Source organism: Pteropus medius, unplaced genomic scaffold, assembly GCF_902729225.1.
Source record: "Pteropus medius unplaced genomic scaffold, Ma_sr-lr_union100, whole genome shotgun sequence".
NCBI lineage: Eukaryota > Metazoa > Chordata > Mammalia > Chiroptera > Pteropodidae > Pteropus > Pteropus medius.
This window is the reverse complement of record NW_024351730.1, coordinates 15,174,690-15,187,529: the sequence shown is the minus strand read 5'-3', so window position 1 is coordinate 15,187,529 and position 12,840 is coordinate 15,174,690. Positions and strand designations below refer to the sequence as shown.

Genomic DNA, 12,840 nt, shown 5'->3' with positions numbered 1-12,840 from the left:
CATGTAAAACTTGGGAGAATAATCCCTTCTTGTAATAGTCTTTGAGCTCTTAAGTCTTTCTGAAAGTACGCCAGCTATGATGTATGCAAATTCAAAAATCTTACCCTTTCGTCCTGATGTAAGAGCTTGGAAATAACTAACTGACAGTACTCAATGGCTTCTGCACCAGTTTATGTATTCAAGTGATCTTCTTCAACCTGGTCTAGGGAGAGGTGGGGAGGTTACCTGCTTCAAATTTTATATAATGAAACACAAAAGATAGCGGGTAGGGAGGTAGCAAATATCAGAAAATCAGAATTGGCAGCATCAGCAAGCTGAATTGAGGTAGTTTCCCCATTGTTCTGTGAAACTAGCTTCTTATTGACAGAGTTGTTTTCATATAGATTATCGTTGGATTGGCAAAACAAACATAAGTGCTCATAATCCACAGACCACATTTATTTCTGAAGTCACCTTAAATATGTCTAAAAATGGTTCTTTCGTAACCAAATGTATTCTATGTACCAGAAAGGGTAACCATCTTTCAGGTGCTAATATCGCCATTGTGTTGTATGAGAAAACCTAATTACCATTTAAAGCTATGGTTCTCCTACAATTTAAAGAAAATCTGTAGACTTAAAACTATTCATGTCAAGTGACTAAAAAGGAATGATGATGCATAAGATATTTTGAGGTTATATTAAGGTTATAACGTATTCTGACCCAGCACAGAATATTATCTTTCGTCATATCTTTTTAAACTATATATATAGATTACTGGCTATTCCCTAAACCACTCTTTCTCATATTAAGAAATTAATTTATAGGTGGATGGTGTTTAAATTTGGGAGACATTAAAAGGAAAAAGAAAAAAAAATCACCAAGATATTACATACTACAAGATAAATTATAATTTGGCAAATTCTTTCTAGCTTTGCCCTAGGAGAGGCTCCATGCTTGGACACTGCTGGTAAAGGTTTTTCAGTACTTGGAGATCTAGAAGGTTTATTTGAAAGGATTTTCCCTCCCACTTTCTTCTTATATAGAACAAGAAAAAAAAAATAGCATTAAAATGTCTTAGACTATCTTTATAAAACAGATATTCTCTTTTCCTTTATTCTTGCAGCATTTTGCCAATTGAGTAAATTTAAATTTCTAACATCAAAAAAGAGCTTAAAAGGGAAGAAAAAATATGATCCACCCCCCTCTATGAAGTATTTAAATCTCTGATTGAAGCTGTTTTTTATAATAAGCATAGAGACTGCAGCTGGTTTATAAATAAGCACATAATAACCTATATATTAACCTGCTCTAAAGTAAGTTATGCATCATATTTCAGCCAACATAAAAATGCCCATCCTATTTTTCTGGTTTACTCTGTCTGCAAAAGCTGTATAATTTTGTGCTTAGTTTATTCATTTAGACAGATTGATTTCTTTTGCATGGCTCATTTGGGCCATAGAGGATTAGCAAAGTTTATATACTGAAAACAGAAAGAAAGAAAGGTGAGGAAAAAAAGAATAATTAATCATATAGTACATACATCAATACGGTATCTACTAAATCTCAATCAGTTGTTTATTGGTTGGCAAACAAGTTTCACTTTTACAACAAATATTAGTAATGAGGTCATCCAACTTTGAGACCATACAAAATGAACCATAAATTTAAAAAGAAAAAAATTATATGTGCTGCTAATATACCTCTTGTATTCCGACATCACTTAAAATCTTATCAAATAAATAAATTTTCATGTTAATAAACAGGTTTTTTTTTTTTTTAAATCATTTCAAAATAGCCTGACCTTTCAATTCTTACTGTGAGGGAGTAAATTTCCTTTAAAAGTTGATAGTGCAAGTGCACACTTGGGAATCAAACTGAGCATTCAGCACCTTAATGCCTATGGGATACTGTTTTTTTCACATGCAGAAGCCCCGCTAGTTCTATTGATACCTCCTGACTTCTAGAATCATAGCTACTGTCTTGGTGATGAACTGCTTGCCAAATATGCTTGCATTATAACAGATATGCACTCTAAACATAAAAGTTCATCCTGCTCTATTTCACAAAAAATGTTCTTGGAAATATCCTGACTGAATAAAGATATATAGTGAGGGAAGGAAGTCTAATTTTATTTATTTTATTTTATTTTTTGTAAAAAATAATTTGTTTGCATTACTAGAAAATGATTCTTATAAAGTGATAGTTTCATTTATTTATTTATTTATTATTTATTTATTTATTTTTTTGCCAAGTGAACTTTTAAAAAAAAAAAAAAAAAAAGAGAGAGAGAGAGAAAAAAAAGAAAATGAAGGAAGAAAGGAAGGAAACTTTGCTCTCTTACTGGTAGACAAACTTGCAAGACCAGCACGAAAGTAAAAGAAAATTTCTTTTTTTTTTCCACTACATTAACAGGACTCAAATTCTGGAGGAACAGAAAGCAGACTATATATGCAATCTAGTATCTGTACATTACATAGAAATTGTTCAGTTCTTTTTTTCTGCCATTAGTTTTATCATCAGTTAAGACAGTAAATCATAAAATATGCATTTAGCATATAATTCTAGAATTCCCCTCCATTTTGTTATTAATTGTGTGGTCTTATTTTGTATACCACAGCTATTCCTGCTGTGATGAACTCGGGTTTTGAGTGACTAAAAACCACTGTGTGATGCGGTTCTGCTTTGCTTTCATGTTTGTTTGTGCAGCACTCCAATCTAGACGCAGCATCGTTACTGATGTCAAATAACTGTTCTGGCCTTTTAAAAATCAGGTCCTTGTCATGATTGTAACAGCATCAGAGATGTTAGACCAAACACAACATAATTCAACAAGGCCACAATGAGCGCCATTTTCTTCATATCTTGTTCATTAACATAATGAAGTCTCCATCTGAGTGGGGGAAAGACAGAAAAGGATAGGGCACAGGGGATTTTCAGCAGTTATCTTTCTCCCCTGGGCTGACCTAAAAATCCCATTAAAAAAAAGAAAAGTCTGAGAGTTTGTGTTTGTCATTCAAGAACAGCATAAAGATTTAGGAGTACACACATTATTACCACTGCTTATAGCAACTCAGGAACAGTCAACCAGGTGTTAGCAGTTTTGTTGGTTTAAATTTCTCTGTCATCTTCTATAGACTAGTGACCAAATGAGCAGGTCCTTTCACGCTTCCCTCTGGAGGGGTCCCTTCTTTGTTTGGAGGAACTATAAATCCATCACTGCTACCACGACCTAGCTGGTAGTAGGTGTGCAGTGGATGGATGTGGTTTCTGGAGCCTAGATTTGGCATGCTTTTGTAGTAAACATCTTCGGCATCACCACATTTGGCCGGTGGGGGTTCCGTCTGGGTGCTGGTGGTAACACTCTCTGCGGCAGGCACGCCAGCCAATGCCGGCATGCTGGTGTAGAGAGAGTCCCTGTGGGGTGACTGGAGATCTTCTGTGTGCTCGTTGGTTAGCAAAGGGAAAAAACTCTCACTGTGGTCTTGGGGGATCCGCCTTCTGGTGTAATGGTGTGGCTGGTGGTTCTCTGTGGAGTAAACTCTTGGGGGCAGCAAAGGAGCATCAGATTCCTCATGAATGAGTTCCAGGCCCAAACTCTCCTCGTGGTTAAAGGAGGTGGCATCATCCAGGACAATGGCATCATCTTCACTCCCACCGCCAAGGTTATTCACCAGCTTGTTCATCAGATTCCTGTTCTGTTCGCTGGAGCGCTCATGGTTGTTCAGGTAGGAAGGTATATAGTTGGAAGTGAGTTCCTTCAGAATCTTTTTCTCTAGGGTGGTCTCATTATGGTTATAGCCACGGTCTAGGATTTGCACACAGTTGCTCAGGTATTCACCACTGGCAATGCTGTAACTATTGCCATGGTTACCATTCAGTGGTAGAGTATCCATGACACTTGTATCCCTGGCATTGTTCAGAAGCCCCTCTGAAAAAGATTATAAAACACTATGACATTTATATCCAATTGACCACAGAACACACACACAAGCACAAAAGCAAAAACAGATGACTATGAAGCATGTATAAATTGCTAGCATTTTTAGTTAAGTATAAAATGTTTGGAAACAAAGAAACACTATTAAATCTATATATACATTATCTATCTATCAATCGATTGATCGATGTATCATCTATCTATTCAGACAATTGATAGAAATCTTATAAATAGAAAAGAAATGTTTAAAATAAATCTTAAAAAAAACTATGAATTTGCAATTTCCACTCAAACATTGCCTGGAATTATTTGAAGTCTATTTGGTTAGAACTTAGAAAAAATAACACAAAATTTTGGGATAATCATTCATAGCTTTTAATTTACACACATCAAAGTCAATCAATATAATTAATTACCTTTAATTTTACATGTTATCTTAATATTGAAATGGGTATAATATTAACATAATTCATGTGTGGTACTTCAAATATCTTGGTTAAAGTAAAAGAATCAAGCAGGTTCTAATAATTTGATGACATTAAAAATAATCCTTATATATAAAACCACAAAAGGATTATGTTAAATTTGCCAGAATGATGTAGTCATGAAATAATGCTTAGTCAAAAAAATGGCATATCAAAATAATTTGCATATAAAAACTTTTGAAACAAAAATATTCGGATTTACTTTCCAATTTTTTTTTCTGACATAAGCACATCAGTTACTATTATATGTTAACCCATTAGTAATTTTTTAGGGTCATTAGATAATACTATAAAAAATGTATAAAGACATAGGGATCTGATTCCTTAAAACACAGTGTTAGAATTAAAAGTTCCATTTCATAATGAGTGACGACTTTGCGTGTGTGTTAAAATTTGGATTTAAAAGAGCTTAAATATTACATTCTGGAAAGAAAGAACTTCAGTAAAATAAACTTGACCACATGCTTATTCAAGGCTTTTGCATAATCTTGAATGAACAGAAATCCAAGAATCTATAATAATTTCATAAATCACTTCAAATGCAATCACAAAAGAAAATAAAACACGAACATTTAACCAATACTAGTAAATAAGAAAAGGTATTTCTTTACAAAACAATTATTTGAAGAATTCTATTAAACTTCTCAATACACCATTAACTTGTGAAAATACAGGATTCATTCTATATCTGTGATGCAGTTATGTTTAACAAAACTAAACTAGTTCATTGCTGGTTTAAATAAAGTATCCCAAATATGTCAATTTTTATATGGACTTCTGATGAATACTCTGTATTCAAGTAGCACAGTTTTTGAAAACAGCAATGCATAAAATACGTTAAAAAGCAGCCATCACAGACATAGGGTGAAGCGATTTATTTTCATGTTATAAGATATCTTGTAGACAAATCCACAATGTTAAGAAAAAAAAAGTAAATGCCTTTTAAAGGGCCATATGTGATGGGTGATTGCTGCTGCAGAGGCTGCTATGGTATGCTTGATGGTTATGGTCTAGTGACTGATGCATTGAAACATATGTTTATTATTTCCATTGTCAATGCATTAGGTACGAGTCCAAAACAGCCATAATAAAATAAAGTGGGCATGTTGCATGTGACATATATTTATATGATGAAATGTACTAATAAAAATTAAAATTTTATGAATTAGCAAAAATAAATGCTTAATTTAAAAACAATTTAACTCACACAAACATTACATGAGACTTAACAACTATGTTGATTATGTGACACAATAAAAGAATCAGACAACAAAAGCGTCTAATCTCTATTAACATATATTTAAAAAAGTCAATTCATAAGTTCTTTAGTTTTTAAATTGTGAGATGAACTGTTTTTAATAACTACATCATCTATATGTGATGCAATAAAAGTGAACTAAAAAAAATTACATTTGATATGCAATGTTTAGCTTTACTCCCATACTTGTCTCTCTGTAGGGCTCTAAACGACAGCATGAAGAAAAGGAAAGAAAAAACAACAAGTAAGCTTACAGCGACAGTAGAAGAAACATGAGTAAAAAGCAAATTGATGATATGCAGAAAAAAGAGTCAAAGGAAATAATTTCCACTGCCCCAAAATTCATGAGTTTGTGTTACATGGTTTATCATAATTAAAAATACCGAAATGTTAGTCAGAAAATAAGAACCCCCCCTTAACACATGCTAATAAAATGAGTCTTTCATAAGCATTTCTACAGTTTTTAGTAAACTTCAAACAAATACACTTTTTTTTAAAGTTAAGATTATCTCACCAACCAAGAAGATAAAGAATGTGAGGACAAGCCACGACTACTTCTACAACTATATATAAATATTAGTGTGTGTGTGTTAGAAAATACCTGCTTCTAAGGAATGTTATTAACTTTAAAATTTTCATTAAAAAGTCTTTAGTTTATATGCAGAGAGGAAACTACAGTTGAAGTTTTTCGTAATTGTGTATTTTCCCTTATGTATCTTCTCTGTCCATGTACAAGTTATTTTTCCCCAACTATATTTAAACAAATGCTTCTTTACCAATTGTGAATAATATTGGTCATTTCTGGAGCTCATATGCAAAAGTTGTATAACTATGGAGAAAAAAAAAGGTTAAATCCAATCTTATTCTGTATCAAGAAAATGCGAAGGGAAAAAATTACCACCATCAATATCAGGATTTTTTCTGTATTGTTGCACAATCATATGCAATCAAACATTTTCAGAGTTGATCTCTTAAAAACAATCATAGCAAAAATTTTTTTAACTCATAATCAGGTAGAAAGAACTGCTCTTGCTGATTTTGTTTACAGGAAGGTTAAATCATCACAAAATAAAAACCGGTGAATTCACTGGCTAGATTATTTAAAGAGATTCCAACTTGTAATTTAACTACTGCTTTAGAGATACAGTGTTTGTACTTAAAATGTTGATATGCTTCTCAGCAAAAGCCAACAATATTTCAAATTGCAGATGAAATTTCTTTTAGATTTTTCAAAAGAGCTTTAGAAAAAGAACTGGAAATAAAGAGCCAAACCAGTACAGCAACATATGGAAATCGTTTGTAGGTTCATTATGGCTCCCTCTTTAAATGACAAAAGTTTAGAACTGGAAAGCGCATGAGAGATAACTGAAGTTCAACTCCTGCTCTTCAGAGATGAGGAAACTGCAGCCAAGAGAGACTGAGCGTCACTAACACCATCCTGCTAACAGTGGCAGCATTGAGATCAGAAAAGGAATCTCCTGGATTCCTTCTATGTATTACTATTGATCTCTTTCTCTTCACATTTGCCTTAGGCTTTGACAGCTGTAATAGAATATTTATTTATATATTTTATATTATAACCTTGTATTTTTACCAACTACCATGTATTCTTCACTATATCCCATACTAAGGATATATGTCTTTCTTTAAAGTTTTAGAATTGAATTAAATTACTTTAAAATGTAAATTATTTTGCAAAATCATGACTTCTCTATATTATGTTTTGTTGATGGGTTTATCGATAATAAAATTGATCTTACAAAAATTAAATTCTCCAATACTGACAAGAAGATAATGGTCCAGAAATACTATGCATGAAGTTTTAAATATTTCCACAGACACTCTGAATGCAATATAAGTTGTTATTCCTAACTCTAGAAGCTTCAGTACCACTAGAAACACACCCTTACATATTTTTAAATAAAGGCATTACAAGCAAAAATGGACACTTATTTCTGAACTCTTCTTTTGCTTGGATGTCATTCATTCTATGAATTAGAAGATTCATAGAATAGAACCAAATGGTAATTCAACATAAAGCACTCCAGTACATACCAAGCCACCTATATTTCATGTAAGATTTCACCTTGCCAGTAAGAATATAAGTGCATTCATCTGAAAGCATAAGATTAGTAGCAATATGACAATCACCAAGATCTATTTTGAGTCAGTGGTAAAAAGAATTATTTTAAGCACTACTATAGTTTCTCAACAACTTAAAAATATTAAAACATCAAATAGCTTAACGATTCCATTTCTGACTATGAAAAACATTAAAAAATATATATACTTTTGTTTTTAAGATAATTCAATAGAATTTATTTAACTTACTGGCATAAACAACAAATCCATTCAGAAGAGTCATTTATATATTTATTGATAATCTTAATATCAATATCCAGTAATGGATTCTATAGAAATAAAACTTTGAATCTATATGGTATTATTTTAAATTTTGCATCATAAGAATTTCAATTTGACAGTATTTACAGAAGTGTCCCATCTTTATAAAAATCCCTTAATTTAAGATACCAGTAAAAATAAAATAAGAAGGCAGATACTGAATTAGGAAAAACATATAAAATAATTGTTAATTTTTTTCACTATATAAGACATTAGAAATCACGTGTGAATAATCAAAAAAGCTGAGCAAAATGTGATCTAAATTTATTATTTTTTTAAAACAATGTTCAACAACTTTTTTGTGTAAGGTGAATAATAATGTAGAATAGACAATTTGCAAATATGGTATAAATCTTCATTTAACAACATTCAAAACTGACTAATGCCAGCACACTTTAAAATGTTTATGATGACACAAAAATCTGTCACATAGCCTAATTTAAAAAAAAAAAGGCTGCTAAACTGTTTTACCAAACCACATCTGGTACATTGTGTAATATACACTTCATTGAGTGCTACGATGAAATACAGACATTGACAAATGAGAAACAATTTAGGGCTGGGGGTAACCATGAAGGAGGACCTAGAAATCATCTCATATTGATGGCATTGAGGTTGTTTCACGAGGAAAATAGAGGACTAAAAAGTCAGGTTAGCTAGCTGCTTTCAAGTATTTAAAGGATTGCCACAGAGAGCAGTATGCTTTGTGCTTTGCTCTGGAGGGCAAACCTAAGTGTCATGGCCAGAGGCAAATTTCAGCTCAGTGGAGGGAAAAAATACATATACGACAAATGGAGCATTTCAACAACTGAGTACCCTTGACCCATGAACAATATGGGTTTGAACTGTGAAGGTCCACTTATATGTGGATATTTTTCAATACTGTATATATATTCCCCCTTTCTTATGGTTATCTTAATAACATTTTCTTTTCTCTAGTTTATTGCAAGGCTACATATATAATACATACACAAAATAAGTGTTCATCAACTGGTTTAAGTTACTGGTAATACTTCCAGTCAAAAATAGACTATTAGTAGTTAAGTTTTTTGGGAGTCAAAAGTTAAATGCAGATTTTGACTGCATAGGGAATTGGCACTTCTAACTCCTGTTTGTTCAAGAGTCAACTGTTTATGAAGTCCTGAGGTGGGAAGGGCCCCATCACAGGAAATAATTAAGCACAGGCTAACAGAATGTCAGTGATGTAGCAAAGAGGACCCAGTGAGCTCTACTCTTTTGATTTTAAAAGTCTATACTTCCTAGATATGTAGTCCTTAAGAAAGCTGACAAAATTTAAGGTTTGCTTAATTATTTCATCCTATCAACAAACAACTCAGCTATATTCCTGAAGTCATTTCTGAATTATTGACTTTGGTATTTAAAAATAATTTAAAATCATCCTTTGTATTTGGCAAGGTGTCACCCAGGAAAGTTCATATGGTTTGAGACACCTAGTGGCCATGTTACAACAGACATGCTTCTCTGGAATGGACATTCATACCAAATTTTATGCACTCACACCACTAATGTTTTACCACAGACTGAGCAGAAAAAAAACAAACGAACAAGCAAAAAACCCACAAAATTTCCGAGGATAATAAAAATTTTATTCAAAATTGCATGGAAAAGTTAAATACTGCTAATCTATCACATCTTACTTAAAGGAATCTTGGAAGTCTTTTTGTTATAGTGAATTTTCTTTCAAATACAATTTAAAATAAGTAGAACACTTAGTAGGATTTTTAAAATTGAAACTTTTATTTGAGTATTTTTTCCCTGTGGTCTCTTTACATATGATATGGATTTTTTAAATTTCTTGTCCCCTAATAAATTTTTATTTTTAGAAAAGATAAAGCCATATCCAAATGCTTATATTATAAGCATTTCAAAGAGATTTATGCTTCTTTGAGAGAAAATTAAAGTTTTATACCATTTAAAGCTAGAAAATATAGAGGAATCATACTCAAAAGCCTTATTTTTAACACATAAACATGGTAGGGAAAGGATTTTGTGACTTTACTGACCCAGCTCACAAGGGCAATGGCAAGCTGGAGTAGAACCACTTCAGTTCACAGAGCTTTTCTCCATGGCTTAGTTCAATGTAATTTTCCCTGGAGTCTAACTGTTTTTATCAGTACTGTTAATTTGTGCCTAGAATGTGCTCATGGTACAATAGAGTAAGATTATTTTCTTGATCTTCTAACATTAAGACTATTAGATCAAGTGTTGCTTTAACTTACTTACCTTAGGCAAATATCTCATTTCTCAAAATAAATACATAAGTATTTAATATAGAAATCAATCAACAACAAGAAAAATAGTGACAAGCCACAATACATTTTATAAACATTACAGAGAAACAAACACATATTGGTGAATTAAGTATGTGTTTATCAGAAGGAAGGAATCCATTTCTTACCAAGGAAAACCTAAGGAAAATGGAAAATAAAAGCACCAAGACGGGCAGAAGGTGAAAGAAATCTGTGTGTCTGCTTCCAAGAGAAAGAAAAGGCAGGAGGAAGAAAAGAAAAATGTGGCCATAAAAGCTACATAAAATGGGACTCTCACTTGAAAAAATTAAGATAAACTCCAGCACACCTTGTGCGTTGTACATGCTGACAGAAGGGTTGTTACAGACCGCCGGTTCCCCAAGCAATGTATTATAGGGATTGTTAGTACCATGCGGACGAAGCAGAGCATTGCTTATAAGATGATTAGCCATGGCTCCTGGAGCAGCCCCATAGAAAGACAGAGAAAAAAAAGGTCAATCAGGCAAATGTGTTTGAAAAAAAAGAAAGGAAACATTTAGAATGACAACAGTTGACATAGTCCTGATTACAGGCAGGCAGCTAATTAGACTAAAAAAAATATGCGGCTAAAGCACAGTTTTCAACAATGCACATATCTGAGTCAATGGGAAAGAAATGATTTACAATGTTGATTAAGCCACATTTTAGGGTGTTCTCTTTCCCAAAGTATAAGCAAGAATATATCCCCATGCTTGCTAAAAATAAAAATTAAAAAAAAAAAAAAACTAAAATACAGTCTTCCATACAAAGAAAACAGAACACAAAACCAAAAAAGAAAAGTTTAAAACACAATAAGAAAATCTAAAGTTAAACAAAACATCTCATTCACAGAAAACATTGAATTGCTTTCGATGGAAGTAAAAAATATAAAAGGCAACATTTATGATAAAAATATTTATTTGGAGAGCAGTTGTTGACACAAGAGAACTGGACATTTCTTAAAATATCACAAAGAGGAATTCTTTAAATTAAAATAAAATACAATCACTCCTATTAGTACACCATAGTAAGCATACTAATTAAGTGAACTTAACAAATATGATAAAATGGTTATATGGATATTATTTTAAAATATTTTAAATAGAATATTAACTTTGTGATGTCATGCAACTTATATAATTCCATTTTCCATTTTCCAACTGGTTGTTCGGACTTTGGCAAAGTGAAGTAACAAAATTAAATTCTTTCATCTTTTGTGAATAGATGTACTTACTTAGTTTCTAACATATCATCAGTATGAGTTCCAACCTTCTACCCTCCAAAGCCATTTAGCCAAAAAGCAAAAAAATCAGAGAAACCGTTTTATTAAATATAATAGGGCATGTATGAAAATGATAAGTAGAATGTGTATTTATGTTAGATAATGAAGAAAGGAAAAATGATTGAGGAAAACAAAAATTGTACAGAAATAGGTTGAACATATAGGTATATGTTAATTTAACTCATATATTAGAGAATGAAAATAAAATCTATGGATAAAGAGAAAATATTTGCAAACAAATTTACAAATATTTGCAATACAACAAAGGGATAGTATCTGGACTATAGAAAGAACTCTGATAAGTCAACAATAAAAACAAACAAATAAAACAATAAAAACAGTTCTATTAGAAATGGGCCAAAGGCATAAACAGGCATTTCATGGAAGAGGATATAAAGGTGTCAGACAAGATTATGAAAAGAACTACTATTAGCTATTAGGGAAAAACAGTTTAAAATCACAATGAGATATCACTATACACTTTAAAATGATGACAATACCAAATGCTGGCAATGAAGAGAAACTAGATCACTCATATTTTGCTGGTGAGATTGCAAAACAGTGCAGCTATTCTGGAAAATAGTTTGGCAGTTTCTTATAAAACTAAAAGTGCAATTATCATACCACCCTGCAATTGTACTCTTGGATGTTTATCCCAGAGAAATGGAAATTTATGTTCACACAAACACCTGCATATGAATGTTCATGGCAGCTTTATTTATAAGAGCCCATAATGAGAAACAGTCTAGATGTTCTTCAGTTGGTGAATGGTTAAACAATCTGTGGTATATCCATACCATGGAATACTACTCAGCAATAACAAGGAACAAATCACTGATGCACATAATCTGGGTGAAACTGTAGAGAATTATACTGAGTAAAAAAGACAATCCCAAAGATGATATACTCTTTTGATTCACTTATATGCATAACATTCTTGAAATGACAAAATTATAGAGATAGAGAACAGATTAGTGATTACTAGGGGTGAGCGGGTATGGTCACAAAAGGGCAACATGAGTCAACCTTGTGGTGATGGAATTACTCTGTATTGTTATTATGGAGGTAAATACACAAACTTACTCTTGTGATAGAATTGTATAGAAGTAAACACACACACGGATACAATTAAATATAAGAAAAACTGAAGAAATCTGAACAAGATTGGTGGATTGTATGAATGTCTATATCCTACCTATGACGTT

At 32.2% G+C, this 12,840-nt stretch overlaps 1 protein-coding gene across 13 annotated transcripts in view; it reads right to left on the bottom strand.

The window, feature by feature from the left end:
• Positions 1 to 2,249: 2,249 nt before the first annotated feature.
• ADGRL3 (adhesion G protein-coupled receptor L3) overlaps positions 2,250 to 12,840 on the bottom strand; it is a 726,915-nt gene continuing 716,324 nt past the window's right edge. For 12 of the 13 annotated variants that reach the window (XM_039845304.1, XM_039845303.1, XM_039845307.1 and 9 more), the window contains one exon: positions 2,250 to 3,910. In XM_039845304.1, coding sequence (XP_039701238.1) covers positions 3,111 to 3,910 — 800 coding nt within the window. In that variant the 3' untranslated portion in view covers positions 2,250 to 3,110. Of the gene's footprint in view, positions 3,911 to 5,848; positions 5,867 to 10,663; positions 10,793 to 12,840 lie in introns of all 13 variants that reach the window. The other variant, XM_039845316.1, reaches the window with a different exon arrangement.